This window comes from Balaenoptera ricei, chromosome 20, assembly GCF_028023285.1.
Source record: "Balaenoptera ricei isolate mBalRic1 chromosome 20, mBalRic1.hap2, whole genome shotgun sequence".
Taxonomy (NCBI): domain Eukaryota; kingdom Metazoa; phylum Chordata; class Mammalia; order Artiodactyla; family Balaenopteridae; genus Balaenoptera; species Balaenoptera ricei.
Window position 1 is genome coordinate 48150539 of NC_082658.1, and position 15865 is coordinate 48166403.

The 15865-nt window shown below is 55.2% G+C and overlaps 2 protein-coding genes across 6 annotated transcripts in view; both read right to left on the bottom strand.

Moving 5' to 3' along the window:
* Window positions 1–869, bottom strand: part of PHF12 (PHD finger protein 12) — a 40485-nt gene extending 39616 nt beyond the window's left edge. For both annotated transcript variants that reach the window (XM_059906568.1, XM_059906569.1), the window contains exon 1: window positions 224–869. In XM_059906568.1, coding sequence (XP_059762551.1) covers window positions 224–289 — 66 coding nt within the window. In that variant the 5' untranslated portion in view covers window positions 290–869. The remainder of the gene's footprint in view (window positions 1–223) is intronic.
* A 3197-nt stretch (window positions 870–4066) lies between these two features.
* SEZ6 (seizure related 6 homolog) overlaps window positions 4067–15865 on the bottom strand; it is a 98275-nt gene continuing 86476 nt past the window's right edge. For 3 of the 4 annotated variants that reach the window (XM_059907862.1, XM_059907863.1, XM_059907860.1), the window contains 13 exons: window positions 12860–13045; window positions 9608–9776; window positions 9309–9475; window positions 8537–8731; window positions 8165–8303; window positions 7857–8053; window positions 7054–7248; window positions 6480–6671; window positions 6196–6393; window positions 5879–5917; window positions 5518–5635; window positions 5331–5433; window positions 4067–5166 (listed from right to left, as the gene is read on the bottom strand). In XM_059907862.1, coding sequence (XP_059763845.1) covers window positions 5134–5166; window positions 5331–5433; window positions 5518–5635; window positions 5879–5917; window positions 6196–6393; window positions 6480–6671; window positions 7054–7248; window positions 7857–8053; window positions 8165–8303; window positions 8537–8731; window positions 9309–9475; window positions 9608–9776; window positions 12860–13045 — 1931 coding nt within the window. In that variant the 3' untranslated portion in view covers window positions 4067–5133. The remainder of the gene's footprint in view (window positions 5167–5330; window positions 5434–5517; window positions 5636–5878; window positions 5918–6195; window positions 6394–6479; window positions 6672–7053; window positions 7249–7856; window positions 8054–8164; window positions 8304–8536; window positions 8732–9308; window positions 9476–9607; window positions 9777–12859; window positions 13046–15865) is intronic. The other variant, XM_059907861.1, reaches the window with a different exon arrangement.

Sequence of the window (15865 nt, forward strand, 5' to 3'; positions counted from 1 at the left end):
GGGAGAGCGAATCGAGGGCGGCGGGTAGGTGAAACTGCTGCAAACGTCCTCGGCGGCTAAGCGTAGCCCCCCGAGTTGCAAAGATGGGAGGGAGAGTCTGGATGAGGAAGAGCCCCCCCCCCCCGGCCCTCTTGCGCTGCGAACTCAGGGCCGGCTTTGTGGGGCGGAGGGCGGAGGTTCCCTCCCGGCGCTGGGGGAAGGGGATGAGGAGGGCCACTCTTACCTCCATCAGCCCCCCCGACGTGTCCAAGTCGTACACGATCGTCTTGGTCTCCATTTTCTCCCACATTCATCCACCTCCCGGGCTGGGCGCTCTCTGCTCCGGCCCCCCCAACCCCGGGGGGAGGGGGGAAACGGGGGGAGGGGGTGCTCCTGACCCCGGCCCCCCTTCTTTTTTCCAAACACGGGTCCCGACTTCCTCGCCCTGGCTCCCCCCCACCCCCCGGCCCCCAGTCCCCGGGACGGCAGCGTCCTCCCCACGGGCCGTGAGGGGGGAGCGGCCCCTCAGCCCCGGCCCGGCGTCTGGCTGCACGGTGGGTCCCGGCTCCGGGGGTCAGGCCTCGGCGGGGCCTAGTCCCACAGGCTAAAGCCGGTGCTGGCGACCGCTGGTCCGGCCGGGAAAGCTGGCGGGCGCTGCCATCCCGGGGTTGGGGGGATCGGAGTGGGGGTGAGAGGTTAGGTGAGGTTGTGGTACGTGAGGTGACTGCGGGGAGGGTGATGGGGGGTGGTCCCCGGGCTCCGCCTCTCGCCGCCGCCGCCGTCTGCGTCCCGGCTGCCGCGCACTTGGCGCAAACTTACCGCGAGCGCCCGCAAAGCCACCCGCGCAGGCGCCCCGGGATCGCCGCTCGCCGCGCGCAACCGCAGTGACAGCCGGCGGCCGGGCTCCCGCGCAGCCGCAGTGAGGGGGTACCCCCCAGCGCGCAGCCGCGCTGGCATTCGTCTGGAGAGCCGAAGCCCCGCCTTTCTGCCCTGCGCCAGCGTACTGAGAGAAAAGGGCGGGACTTGAGGGCTCGCGCAGGCGCCTGGGAGAGCGCCTCAGGGTCATAGCGCAGCCGCAGGAACATGGGGATTCTTCATCCATTGGTGTTTGAGTATAGACCAAGACTACTCTGTTCCCGCGCAGGCGTGTTGAAGATGCTCCCCTCCCGCCCCACAGCAACACGGCCGGCTCCGCGCAGGCGTATTGTCAGCTGAAGGCCCTAACGAGAATGCTTCTCCTTTCGCCATTTTGGTAGTGGGATATGAACTACCATGTCCTTGGAGTCCTCAGGCATGAACAGAAAGGAGCAAAGTGTGGTGTTGGCTAGAGCTGGTAGGCTGTCGGTGACAGCAAGTACTCCTAGGGATGTTGTACTGGACTTTTTGGTTCCAGCGTCAGGTGTGGCTGGACCAGGCGCCATATTGGTAAAGAGAAAAGAAAAGCCATCGCGACGGAAAACGATGCTTTTGGTGTCGGGTTGGATGGCTGCTGTTCCCTCTTCCCTCCCGCTCCCAGCAGTAAATTTTAGCCTGAGCATTCCTGCCTTTCATGGTGATGAAAGGAGAGGTCAACCTGCCCGTTACTACCCTCTCTTGATCACTGTCCCTGAGAATTGATTTCCAAGAGAAAGCCAAAAGCGAAGAGTTTGTAAAGCGGACAACGCCCAGCTACCTGCCTACAGTGGACTTCAACTCCCAGTTTGCAATGCGCAAAGGGTCCAAAGGGCGAACGGGAGCGCATTGCATCCTGGGAGCAAGAATCGCGGTGGCGCTGGTGGGTTATGGGGGCCGTAGTTCCGTGTGCATGCGATGCTGTGGACGGTAGCATGGACTCGGGGAAGAGTGATTTGCCTGCCGGAAAGAGATACTTTTCAGAGCTGCCGTGCTGCATGCTGGGATTTGTAGTCTGAAACGCCGCACCTCGAATTCTGGGCGGGGCTTCACGCTCTCCACGGCGCCCGCCCCTGCCCTTGGTACCATCTTCGGAGACTGCCAGTTATCTCTGCCTGAATGTAGATGAAGCGGTGGAGAAGGGAGTGGCATCATTGTGCCTGACACTAGGCGTTTAGTTGGCGTTGTTACCAGGTAGCTGTGTCCTGGCTCACTTTTGATGTTAAGGTGTACTTAGCATTCTCAGAAGCCTAAAACTGGAAAGGGCTTAAAAACCATCTCTATTAATCTCCTCACTTCCAGATGCACAAAGAAGAGCAGTGAATGAAACAGGAATCAAACAGCTTTCTTGATTCCCAGGCTAGGATACTGTCTAACTGCCTGTGACGAGTTGCTGCTTTTTTGGGGAGAGTAAGGAGGATGATTGGATAGGGTGGGGATGTCGATGTGTGGTCTTAGGTTTCCGTTTTTCTGACTTTCCTAATGATCCTGTTGTTGCCTGGGAAGAACGATAAAGTCCTGGGCCTTATTGATCAAGCAGGGGAGTATATCATGTAGATCGGCCCTCTCTGCCCTCTACCAGCCTCAGCAAACAAGAAATCTTAGTGGCTATGGGCCAGAGATGTGGCCCTCAGAGAGAGGAGGGCTGAGCTAGAAGTATGGAAGTGGCCGGACCTCATCTCTTCTTAGGCTGTATTTCATGCCACAGACCCTCAGAAATGGATACATCATGTGCCCTCTCCCACTGGCGTCCTTCCTACTGCTCAGGGCCCAGCTGTGTTGCTGTGTCAGCCTGAAGGTATTATGGGGCAGAAAAGTAAGCCATTGGCACATGTCCAAAGAGCCAGGCTTTGCTCTGATCAACACCATCATTGCTGTTGAGAACAGAATAGGCATTAATGGGCTAAAGAGGGAAATAATACTTGGCTCTGTTGACAAGTGCCAGGGGAACTAATCACTCCACAAACCTTCCTCTCAGAACTTGGAGGATGAGGTCAGCCCAGTGGGGCCAGTAGTTGGTGCCACCTTGGAGAGCTCCAGCCCTGGCTGTTCCAGGGGGATTGAGAGAGAGCAGGTGGGTTACAGATGCCTTCGGAAGTGACCTCTTGTGGCTAATTTAGGCACTGCATCCTGCATAGACTGGAGCCTCTCCATCCTTCAAGGTGGCTTGTGGTAGAACCAGGAGGTGGGCAGCCATGAGTGGTCAAGACATCCCCGCTGGATGACTGTAGAAGTTCTGGTTGCTGCTACTATTTCCATCAGAGATTTTGTGTCATCTGGCTTCTGAGTGCCCTTAACTCCCTGTTGCCTCCCTCTTGCTCTTACTCTGGAGAGCAGCCATGCAGAGCATACCTCTAAGCATGGATGTATAATGGGGACCAAGGCTGGCTAAACACATCTCAGGAGGTGCTGGGGGCCATGGGGAAGGGGCATAGAGGCTGGGAGGGACCAAACATGGCAAACTTAAGCACATCCACTTCAGTCACCTCTTTCTGGAGTCCATGGATACAGCTTTTGTTAAAATAGGAGCCAGGCCCCTATGCTGCATTGCCTCTGTGCCTGACAGTCTGGATGTTCTCTGAGGACAAGACAGACTAGAGCCTCATGTTCAGGGGTTCAGTCTCTGATTCCTATTCCAATTTCCTAAGCCTTGCTAGCTGGAAGGAAGCGAAAGAAGAGAGGCGTCAGGCTTCCTGGGCTTTTTCAGCAATACAGTGGCTTAGAGGACAGGCTTGGGAATGTGCCAGCCTGCAGTTCTGGACCTAGCAAAGAGGAGGAAATGAAGCATTGGGATTGATGAGCATTTGGGTTCCTGGGCTCCCATACCCCTGTGGCACCAGCAATTGGGACCTCTCATTTCACATGCCATCTGTTGCACTGACCTTGTTGGGAGAGTAGTCCTGAAGCACTGGCATGTGACTTTTTTTCTGTTGTTGTTGTTGTATTTTTTTTGGCTGTGCTGCGCAGCTTGCGGGATCTTAGTTCCCTGCAGGGATTGAACCCAGGCCACCACATTGAAAGTGCTGTGCCCCAACCACTGGACCGCCAGGGAATTCCCATGACTGGGTTTTGATAAAATCTGGAGATGATCAGTTGGTAGGTCCAGCATGCCTTCTGGTCCTAAAGTCCACATCCCATTTATCTTCCACCTTCCTTCCCTCCAAGAAAGTACCATCCACCAGGCCATTGCTTGTTTTTTTTCAAAAACACCATTTTAATAAGGAAACAACAGAAATAGAAGATTGTTCTCTGGCTGGAGCCCAGACGCCGTATAATACATTACATGTACAAAGTGGCCTGCAGCCAGCTTCTGGGCCTCTCCCTGGGACGCTCTGACCCCCTGTTCCATGCCAAATTCCTGGACCCTTGGACCTCTGCTCCTTTCCAGAATATACCTGCCCACTCCCCTTATCCCAAAACGCAGTGGCCAGGAGGGAAGGCTGACAGGGGGCTGGGGTTGGAGGAGGGGCTAGTGGGAAAGAGGATGTTTTTAACAGCCAGGCTGACATCAGGGGAAGGTCTCCCTCTCTTCAGGGTGCAGGGCTGCCAGGGGAGCAGCGGGGTGTCCTGCTTTGGTGTGGAGCATGAGTGGTGTGGCCTAGGGAAGCCCAACCTGAGCTTGGGGTAGAGTCCCTAAACCCCTTAGGATCCCTTAGAATTATTGCCTCCCCCAGGAAGGGACAGAAGGCAGAACTGATCATTCCCGGGGCCTTAGAGAAAGACTAGAGACCCCCCCCCCCCCGCCGAGGGGGCTGATGTCAGCATGTCAGGACTACCCAGAGGTCACTGTTGAGAGCAGTTTTGGCCACTGGTGATGGCCCCGTGAGGAGCACCCTGGCACAGTTTCCGCCACTGTCAAGTTAACCCTGCTGCAGGGTGCTACATGCCAGGGCTGGATGGTGGTCACATGGAGAGAGGTGCTCCCGCTCTGCCTGTGAATTCCAGGCTGGAGGTCCAGGGCACGAAAGAGAGTCAGGAGAATGCTGGTTCTTGATGCCTGTGCCCCAGCTGTGTTCTGCCTAGAGGCAGATGCCCCTGACTTGGACCCAAGGAGGGGCCCTAAGTGGGCAGTGGTACCAAGAAAATAGGCCCTGGTGGGCATTGCAGGTGGGAAGAGCACAAATTCTTGAGGGATTGGTGGCATCTCTTCCCAGGTGGTATGTACAGGAGGTGGAGGGACAGCAGGAAGCTGGGAGCCCTGCTGCTGGGCTGTGATGCAGGGCTGAGCCGGCTTCCCCAGGCTGCCCCACCTAGATGGAGACTTCATATTCTCTCGTCTCCTGCAAAGGAAAGAGACTGCTGGGAGTTGGAAACTTGTAAAATGTTCGCCGGTCCATAATCCACCTTCCCAAGGGAAAGGAAAAGAGAGAGAGGGCTTGGCAGGACCCTCAGGGGTACCTGCCCAAGGGAGCATAGGATTGGGTCCTGATTAGGGTGTCAGGCCTGGCCTGGGTACTTACTCCAGTCTCGTAAGTTGGATTGTCAAATGCTGACTCCACGGTGATGCGGTCATAAGGGCGGGGTCGTGTTCGGGGCAGCTGCAGGGGGCTTTTCCCCTGGAGCCTGTGCGGCAGAGAAGCCTGTGAGTCAGGAGTGCTGGGCAGGAGTGAGTCAGGGGTGCAGGGCAGGAAGGGAAGCCAGACTCACCTGGAGAAGTAGAGGTACACACCTCCCACCAAGAGCGCCATTGCCACCAGCGGCAAGAAGATGGCAGCTGCAATGTGAGCAGCATCCAGGGTGCTGGAGGCAGCAGGCGCCTTGGCAACTGGAAGCACAGAGGATGGGATTGGGGCAGAGGCCTGGATCCCACATCCCCTCACCTCTGCCCAGGGGCATCCAGCCACCAGCTCCCTCTAGCTGGCTGGGGGCAGGGAAGGAGCTTTTTGCCCCACTAGTCCCAGACCTCTCTCTTTCTCTGCCCTCCCTCCTCAGAGAACCCATGGCCTGGGAGCTGTGAGAACTAGGGGCAGGGAGATTATTTCCCTGGCCCTCAAGGTTGGGGGCTCACCATCCAGGCTGCGGCCGCTGTAGAAGCCATCCAGAGAGGCTGGAACAAGAGGGGAGGGCCAAGGGCAGTGGATGAGCCCAAAGAACCAAACCACTAAGGTAGGGAGTGGGCTGATCATGGGAAGGATTTGTCCAAGGAGAGCCCATCCCAGAATTTGTCTTGGTGTCACCAGGTCAGACGGATCTGGCAGAGACTGGGGAGACCAAGAATAACATGAAGGGGGCATGGGCAGGGGGTTCTGGTTCTCAGCACTTGACATCTTTGCCAGAGCAGCCCTACGGGCCAGGCAGAGGTTCCGGGGGTGGCAGGGCACTCACCAGCCCTACAGATGGGTGGGGGGTCACTCCAATGTGAGGGGTGTCCGGGCACACACTTAATGCTGGCCTGGCCCTTCAGCACGTAGCCAGGGGCACATGAGAAGTGGATAGTAGCCCCCGCTGGGTGCAGCTGCTTCTCAGGACTGCGGGCACCATTCTCGGGGGCACTGAGGCCATGGCACGGCTTGAGATGTTCCACTGCAAAGCAGGCAGAGCCCAGTGAGGGTGCCAGGCCCCTAGCCTCCAGAGGCAGCATCTTCCCATCCTCCTCATCTGAGACTTACGGAGACATTTGGGGGGCCGGTCGCTCCACTTGGGGCTGCTGGCTTGGCGGTCATGGCAGGTGAGGATGGCACTACCCGTCAGCACAAAACCCTGGTCACAGATATACTGCACGGTGGCCCCCACGGGAAACTTGGGGCTAGATATGAGGCGTCGGCTGTGCTCCACATCCCCAGGGTCATGGCAGGAAGTCACTATGGGTGGGGGGTGATGGGGGGAAGTAGCTCAAGTAGAACTCAGCAAAAGCCAGTCCACGCTGGCTTTGTTCCAAGTCAGCCAACATCTTCATGGCATATGGCTCCACCCCTATTTATTTGCCCCTACCATTTTGCTGGTGTATCTCCTCATTTGCCCCTTCCCGTCCATCAGAGTCAACAAATACTGATTGGCCATATACCAGGAACGAAATACTTGGAGTACTTGGCGGATGACCCTATGAGAAAGTATTATCCCATTTCACAGATGAGGAAATTGAGGCTATGAATACCAGCTAATAATGGCTGGAGTCTGGGTCAGAATCCAGGAGAGAGGCTTGTAGGTTGCGCTGGGGAGAATATGGGGAACAGGTGCACTCACCCCTCTGGCAGGAGGGCAGGTCCTCACTCCAGGTTAGGTCCCACTGGCACATGAGGACACTGGATCCCACCACCTGGTAGCCAGGATAGCACTGGTAAGTGACGACAGTGCCGTGGACCAGCTCAGGCTGCGATGGGCTCTTCCAGCCATTGGGGATCTCAGGCAGCTCCGGACACGTGTCATTACGGGGCACCTCTGGGGGCAGCAAGATGCAGGCCGTCAGCAGCACCACAGGGACTGTGCTAGCCTCCCTGACCCCGAGGGCACTCTGGCTCCTGCCAGTTTGTCCTGGGCCTAGCCTGGTCTAGGCGGGCTCAGCGATTCATGCCTTCCTGCTCAAGGGCCCCTCCTTGCCTGTCCCTGGCATTGTTCTGTCTCCTAGATTCCAGGGTTGTCACCTAAGCTTTGGCCTTACTTCCAGAAGTATGTTGGCCAATTCCTCAGTCCTGAGAGAGGGATTGGGTAGGGTGGGGAAAACTGTCATTTCTGTCAAAGATTGTTAGAAAGGTAGAAACGAACACCTTTCCTCGGTTCCCTATTTCTGTTATGAAGTTCTTCCTGCTGTCTACCCAAATCCCTCTTGCTGCAACGGAGGCTTGCTTCCTCTCACTGGGCCCTCAGGGAAGATGGAGAACAAGATTAGCTTCCTGAAGGTGATACCTGGAGTTTCCCAGCTTTCCCTCATCAGATAAGAGCGCTCAGGCTCCTCATTGCCCTGGACTCTCTGACTTGCCATGGTTCGGGGTCTGCATCCTGGCATCCCTTTTCCCGCAGGCAGCAGGGTGGGGCAGGGGCAAGCTCACCAAAGAAGTGGATGACAAAGCCCTGCTGGTAGCCCAGCACTGAGGCCCCGGGGTCCGACTGGAACTGTATGGTGACGTCGGCCATGGAGGTAAAGAGCTTGAAGTGGCCACGGGGCCCAGAGTACTGGCCCAGCACCCGGGCTGTCAGGTCATCCCCATCGTAGAAGGTAAGCACGTCACCAGGGCCTATGCGCAGCCTGTGGAGGAGGACTGTCAGGGAAGCTGGGCCCGGGGACCCCATGACGGGCTGGGTGAGAGATGTCCCCAGAGCTCAGGATGTAGCTTGGCCGAGCCCAGTGGAAACTCACACTCGGACGTCCAGCATGATGCGCTTGTCTTCCTCCACATGCACGCCCCAGATGCAGTCCTGCCCACGGCCGTAGGGCTCTGGCCAGTTGGGGGAGAGCACCACGCCGGCCGAGTCTGTGATCTCCCCACTGCACACAGCTGGAAGGCAGAGGAGGCGCGTCCCCTCCGCGTTCCCCCCAGTGGTATGTCCTGGAGCTGCCACCGGCCCACAGGAGTGCCTACCCACTGCTCGGAGCCCCCCACCTCCTCCTCAGGGGGAAGCTTGAATCACACATGTCAGAGGGCCACTGTGGTCCCAGGCCCCGTGGCTGGCTCCCTGGTGCCCACCCTGCTCCCTGCCCTGGCAGGCCCATCTACTGGTGCCTACTGACCTCGGCAGGCGGGCTCTGTCTCATTCCATTGGGGGTCATGAGGGTCAACGCACTCAATGATGATGGAGCCCTGCTCCAGGGTGTAGCCAGGGTCGCAGCTGAACTCCACGGTGGTGCCCACAGGGTAGGAGGGTGCGCTGCTGCTGAAGTTGCCGTATTTGACAAAGGGCTCATAGCAATGGCCTTGCTGGAAGGCTGCAAACCACAGGGCCCAGCCCAGCTCAGCCTCGACTAGAGCAAACACAGGGGGCAGTTGTCCGCCTACTTCCCTCCCCAAGGCCTTTCTCTTCCTGACTGCAGGTGTATGTCTGAGGTTTGGAGCAGAGGGCAGGGACAGCCCAGATTATCCATCCCGATTGTGCTCAGGAGGCCATCTTGATTACCATTGTATTCCCAGTGCCTAGTTTGTGCTTAGTACACAGAGGGTGCTCAATAAATGTTTTTTGAATAATTAACATATGCATGCATGAGTGGTGCTAGAATGTCTCTTGCAGCAATTCTCCTTCCCTAAGGGTTGGGGCCATTTTTGTTCTTCAAACTCTAGAGAATTCATTCTCTTGGACCAGAGGTCCTGGGTCCAGGCAGGGGTCTCCTGAAAAGATGGAGTAGAATCCTGGACTTCAGGAGAGGGGTAGGGAGAGGGGACCTGGGTGGCAGGTGAGCAAGGGCTGAGTTGGAAGGCGTGATGATGGAATGGAGGCAGAGGGGGAGGGTGTGAGAAGAGACCCCAGGCTCAAGACCCCCACCCCCAGTCAGGTCCCAGCAGGCTCACCCTCATAGCGCAGGGCCATGCCTGCAGCCGCCCCACTGCTGTCAGTACTGAGCTCCACAAAGAAGTGTCGGCCAGAGCTGAGCAGGCCCTCAATGGGCAGGTACTCCACCTCGTAGGAATCATACACGGGCGGGGCCTCCACATTGTCCCCATTGCGGATGATGAGCCTGGGCCAGGAGAGCGGCAGCTGCGTGGCTGGTCGCTGAGTTGAGTGGGGTGAGGCCCCAGGCTTGGGTACCATCCCTCCAGCAGGGTATTACCAGGCCAGGCACTGCTATCCCACCAGGATACCCCCTCACCTGTCGTCATCCTCTGCCAGGGAAACCTTCTCAAAGTGCAGGTGCAGCCGCTGGCCCTCGGGAGCCTCAAGCAGCCAGTGGCAGGTGAGGTTGATGCTGTAGTTGCCCGGGAAGCCAGGAGAGACGATACGGCCCGTGGTGGCATTGCGGATCACTCCACCGCAGGAAGCTGCGAGACAGGGGTGGGATGGTGGGCTGGGCTGGCCTGTGGGATCCTAGACAGCCTAACAAGCCTCTCTGCCCATCCCAGCTCTGTACCTTGTGCACAGGGCAGCAGGGAGCTTGCTTTCATGGCCCTGAAGGTCAATCCTTTGCCCCTGTGACCCTGCAGCTCCAGGCAGCTGACCTCCTAACCTTTCACACCTCTGGGATTCTTCATGTGCAACACCTTTGACTAAGGTAGATCTTCCATTGCCTAGCCGTGTAGCCCTGGGTAAGTCACTTACCCTCTCTGCTGACTCCTCTGGGAGGCCTTCCCTGATTTTCCCCCTGCCCAGGTGAACTTTATTAATACCCCTTACCAGGGTATATCTGCTGCAGGGTATATCCAACCTTCTTGGGTATATCTGCTGTCTCTACCTCATGCCACTTTCCTAAACCAGTTATTATTGGATATGTCCCTTACCTAGGCCCCCCTGGGCAGGGGCCAAGTCTTTTCAGGCCAGGCACAGAGTTGGTATTCAATGTTTGTTGAATAAAATGAGTGAATGGATATTAAAAAAGAGAGTAGGACTAGATCAGGGATGACAAACACCTGGTATGCATGCCATCCACCTCCAAATCTTGTGCCCTTAGCAGGCATTGCTAGCCAGGCGATAGTCTTGAACGCTGTCTGAAACAGCATCACTACCACTGTCATTTCTGGGCTGACCCCTTAGGGCCTTTCCAGCACTGGTCCCTCTGGCCTGGGACCGTCCTCTTTTCCTAAGCAGAGGCTTAGCAGCTCTCCCATCCCCATCACTGAGGGCTGCTGAGTTACTTGGCCACAGGCTCCTGGCAGTTAAATGGGGCCAGAGAAGGGGTCTCAGGCAACAGGAGTGTGGCTGGTTTCAGGCAGTGCTTTCCTCTTCTGGACACACAGCTCTGGACCCTGCCAGCTCTCAGAGACCAGGCTGCCATGGCCAAGACCCAGTGCCTTTGTCTCCAAGTGTTCAAGACTGCAGAATATTTTAACCTAATAAAGCTCCCGGGGAAGGAGTTGTGGTGAGTTTCTTCTCTGCTTCTTTGCAGAGAGGGCAGACTCACCTTTCTGCTTGGTCTCAGAATGGAACTGCCCTTCAAATCTGATCATGCCCCATCCTTCACTTAAATTCCTCAGTGGCTCCCTATTACCCTCAGGATAAAGTTCAGGCTCAAGAGGGTATTCAAGCCCCTTATAAACCACCCTCTCTTGACTCAGCTTCAGCCCTTCCCCGTACACCCTCTTCTTCAAGCGCACCTCACCATGTCCTCACTACAGTGTGCTGCTTCATGCCTCTGCATCTTTGCAGGTGCTGTTCCAGGAATCCACTCCACTTCCCTGAGCTCTAACGTGCTTGTCATCCTTCCCTGCCTTCTCCTTGGGAAGCTTTCCTTGTCTCCTTCCTCATTTTGGAGAAGCGCTCCCTCCCTTGGATCCCCACTGTGCCCTGAGTTCCCCCCATCACAGCTCCATCTGCACTGAACTTCCTGAGCTGCTTTCCAGTCTTCCCACCATACAGAGAGCTCCTTGAGGGCAGAGCCCGTGTCTGGCTTATTCACCTCTGCTTATGCCTGGCACCTAGAAAGAGTTTATAGAATGAAATAAGTATCAAAAACCCAAGCTGCCTTTCACGCTGCAAACTAAACATTCCATCTCCCTTCTGCCAACAAGCCCCACTCCACTGGCAGCAGTCTCAGACTCCCTGATCACCCAGGGCCAGAACCTGGGAGTCTCCTCCTTCCCCCCATTCCCTCGTCAGTGACTCTGGAAACACTTCCCTCCTCTTCATTCCCAAAGTCATTGTCTAAGTTCAAACCCTCTTGCCTGGCTGGCTGCCTAGCCTCCAGACACCACCCGGCTGTCTCTCCTGAGGAATAGTTCTGAGCCCCTCCCTCCCCATCTCACAAAACTTCAACAGCTCCCCACCCAGTGTCTTGGCCTGACATTCAAGGCCCTCCCACTGCCCCCTCCACATGTCTCAGGCCTCAGCCAAACCTGACTGTTTTCTGTGTCCCTAAATGCTCCCTCACCTTCTCACCTCTGTGTCACTGCCCACATTGTTCCCTCCACTGAAATGTCCAGGGATTTCCCTCGTGGCACAGTGGTTAAGAATCTGCCTGCCAATGCAGGGGACACAGGTTCGAGCCCTGGTCTGGGAAGATCCCACATGCCACGGAGCAACTAAGCCCGTGCGCCACAACTACTGAGCCTGCGCACCACAACTACTGAGCCCATGTGCCACAACTACTGAAGCCCGCACGCCTAGAGCCCGTGCTCTGCAACGAGAAGCCACAGCAATGAGAAGCCCGCGCACCGCAACAAAGAGTAGCCCCCGCTCGCCGCAACTAGAGAAAGCCCACATGCATCAATGAAGACCCAATGCAGCCAAAAATAAATAAATAAATTTTAAAAATCAGTTACTATAATTTACCACATCAACAGATCAAAGGAAAAATCATATGATCATCTAAATAACAGCTGTATGAATAGTTAATACAACTCAACACTCATTAAAAAAAAAAAAAAAAAAAGAAATGTCAAACCTTCAATGCTTACTTCCCCTAGGAAGCCTCCTAAGTACCCAGCTAAGAATGATTGCTTTCCCCCATCCCAGGTCACTCTGCCTCTTTATGGGTACTTTTTTTTTTTTTTTTTTTTTGACTGTGCAGTTTGCTGGATCTTAGTTCCCCAACCAGGGATCGAACGTGGGTCCACAGCAGTGAAAGCACTGAGTCCTAACCACTGGACCGCCAGGGAATTCCCTCTTCATTGGTACTTTTAACTTCCTGCTCTGGAAGTTGGTGACCCATGTACTTTCTTTCACTCCCATTTCCTGGAACTGTGGGCTCCTTGAAGGCACAGTCCCTGTTTAATTCTGCTCTGTATACCTGTGGTGCCTCCACACAGTAAGTGCTCAATAAGTGCAGGTTGGGTAAATGCTACTGATGTGTGTGGCCATTTTCTGGCTTCCTTATGGAGAGCAAATGAAGGTGCCAGACAGCAACAGAGAGCAGGAATGAGCCCCCCACCTCACTCCCCTGTTCAGCACTGAGTCCCCTGGGGCTACTCACCAATGCAGACAGGCTCCTGAGAATCCCATAAGGGCTGGGTGGCGTTGAGACAGGTAAGGAGCCTGGCACCCTTCAGCTGGTAGCCAGTGGCACAGTGGAAGCGGGCACTACCTCCTGGGTGGAGGCTGGTGACAGTCACAGCTCCATAAGCTGGACGTCGGGGAAAGTGGCAGCTCAGGAGATAGGCTGCAGAGAGAGAATGGGTGATATGTGTGTGTGTGTGTGTGTGTGTTGAGTGGGCTGAGTCATAGCCAGGGCAAAAGGGGCCTGCCCCAGCCTGCCTTGAGGTGTCAGAGGAAGCATCAGCAATTCCAGAAGAGACCCTGACCCCCTCCCCAGAAGGTGCCAGTGATATTTCCGGCAGCCTGGGCTGGTTACTGGAGCAAGCACAGAGGTGGAAGTTGGAGCCTTGGGTTCTGGTCCAAGCTTTCTGACACTTTAGGCAAGTTACTTCGCCTTTCTATGTCCTAGTTTCCTCATTTGTTAAATGAGGTTCAAAATGCCAGCCCACTTACAGGGATATTGTGAGAATAAATGAGATAGTATTTTATTCAGTTTGGTATCCCTGGAACCAAGAAATGTTTATTGAATGACTTGTAGATGTGAAAGAACTTGAAATAGAGAAAAGCCTATACTGATGTAAAGTACTGATATTATGTTTCCTGTAGGGGACAAATATGAATTACAGCAGGAAACACTTAACTCAGAGACAGTAAAAGCTTTCCCAGTATTCACTGAGAAATGCTAAAAAGCTTGATGGCAAGGGCTGTGGACTTTTCAAAAACAGGACGGGTCGAGGGTGGCGAGGCAGGACACGCCTTCAAGGAAGTTGTGGGAGGGACACGTTGCCCTGGGAAACTTGGTAACTTTTAGAACTGTCATACCAGGTATGACCGAATGGTGGCAGCAAATCCTATTAAAAAACCCGGCCAATCCCAATCCAGTGCCAAACTGGGGCCGTAGCTAAAAATAGGGGTCAGGGCTTGGGTCTGAGAGGTGGTCAAGGAGAGGGGCTGAGTGAAGAGTCTGAGCTATAGTATGCAAACCCTCGGAGGTGGTGGGAGAGATGAGGACCGTCTAGACTGAGGAACCACTCCTGGGTCTCGGGGTGGAGGAGGCCCACCCTTACTGATGGTACTAGGTGGATGGGAAGAAAGGTCCAGGCAGGGACTCTACAAGCCTCTGTGTGCCTTTGTATGAATATAAGAAAGGGCTGCCTCTGGGCAGACGAGGGTCTAGACACAAGTTTTGTGATTTTCACCTGTCCTGGTCTTAGTTACTAGGTCTGTGAAAGGGGGAGATGATTCCTACTCATCCCTCTCTCACAGAGTTCTTAAAAGAATGGCCAATGAGTGATTGCTTGTGATTGGTAGTCAGTACGGGGCAGTGCTGAGGAGGTGGGCTCTGAGGTCAGACTACCTGGGTTTGAATACAGGCTCCCCTACTTGCTGTGCCACTTTGGGCAAGTTGCGTAACTTCTCTGTGCCTCAGTTTCCTTGTTTACCCACCCATTTGGAGTTTGCATTCAATGTTGTTACATGAGAGGTTAAGTGAGAGGATATATGTGCATTGTCTGGCACAGAACAAATACTGCACACACCAGCTTGCTGTTATTGTTTGTAATTTTGATTAATAAAAGCACCTCACATCTGCATGCACCTTCCAGCTTCTAAAGTGCCTTCATACTCTTCTTACTTGATGTCTACAACATGCTTAGGAGGAAGTTAGGGCTTATTAACTCACCTTCAGGTGAGGAAAACTAAGGTTCGGAGAGACTGAGGGACTTGCCCTGACCACACAGCCAGTAAGTGGTAGAGTGGGTGCTTGAAACTCCTGGCTCTAGAGCCCACTGCTTTGTATCTCCTCTTTCCCACCTGCTTTCCCACATGAAGTAGAAACCTGGGCTCAGGAGTCAGAGAAACCTGAGAGTAATAACCAAGGCTGTCCTGGGTGGTTGTTCAGGGCGGCCACTCACAATGATCTGGGGAGAAACCCCAGCCTGGGATGGGATGGGACATTCTACCCAGAATGGAGGGGGGAGTGACACTGAGGGCAGTCTAGGTCATGAGCCAGACGTCATGCTCAGCACTTGTACTTCCATCTTCCCCATGAGTTCTTATCACAGTTCTGGGAAGGAAGGTCCCCCATTTCACAGATTAGGAAATTGGGCTGGGATGAGGTGAGAGCAGGAGGCTGGGGGCGGACAATGAAGCCCCCAGACTCCATGGTGGGTAAAGTGCCACTTCTCAAGACGAGCTTCCTCCTGTTGCCATGACGACTGTTCCCGGGGAGCCTGCATCACTGCAATCTGTTGAGCTATTTTCTCCCTGGCATCTGTTTCTGGGGCCAAGTCCAGTGCCAGGAATATTCAGGAGGGAGGAGGGGGATGCCTGGCAGGGCCTTCTACTTCCTCACCCTGCCTGGGGCTGTGGGAGGGGAGTTGGAACTTGGTTCTGCAGATGAGGGCCCAACCTTATGATCTCCAACATTATCTTGGATAGCTCTGACAGGGGTGTGGGTACAGGGCCCCTCACCCCCTCTTCTGGCACCCTCTTTCTCCAGCCCAGGGAGACGCGCGTATGAGCACACGCTCCTGTTCCCATCTCTGGGATCAGGGCTAATTACAGCCTATAATTAGGGGAATTACACTCATTAAGGAAAGAGCTGATCATTGACAAAAACTGGGCGAGGAGGGAGGGCTTCTGGGAACTGAGAAAGAGGCAGGACTGGGCCAGCTTTCCCAGCCCCTCCTTGGGGTCTGCACCCCTCGCCAGGCCTCCAACTCGCTGCCTTTCAGCCAACTTTGTCTGGCCCAACAGAGAGAAGGTCTGGGGGTTTGTGCAAAGGAATTTGCAGCAAGAGAGAAGGTTACTGTGGTGTGAAATTATGCCCGCCGCTAGGGAGGACTGATGAGCCATTAGGGAGGCTGGTCGGGCTGCCTAGACGCTCACCCTGGCCTCAGCTGGCCCCTTGTCTCTGACAAGCCCCTGGCCAGCCCCTGATGGC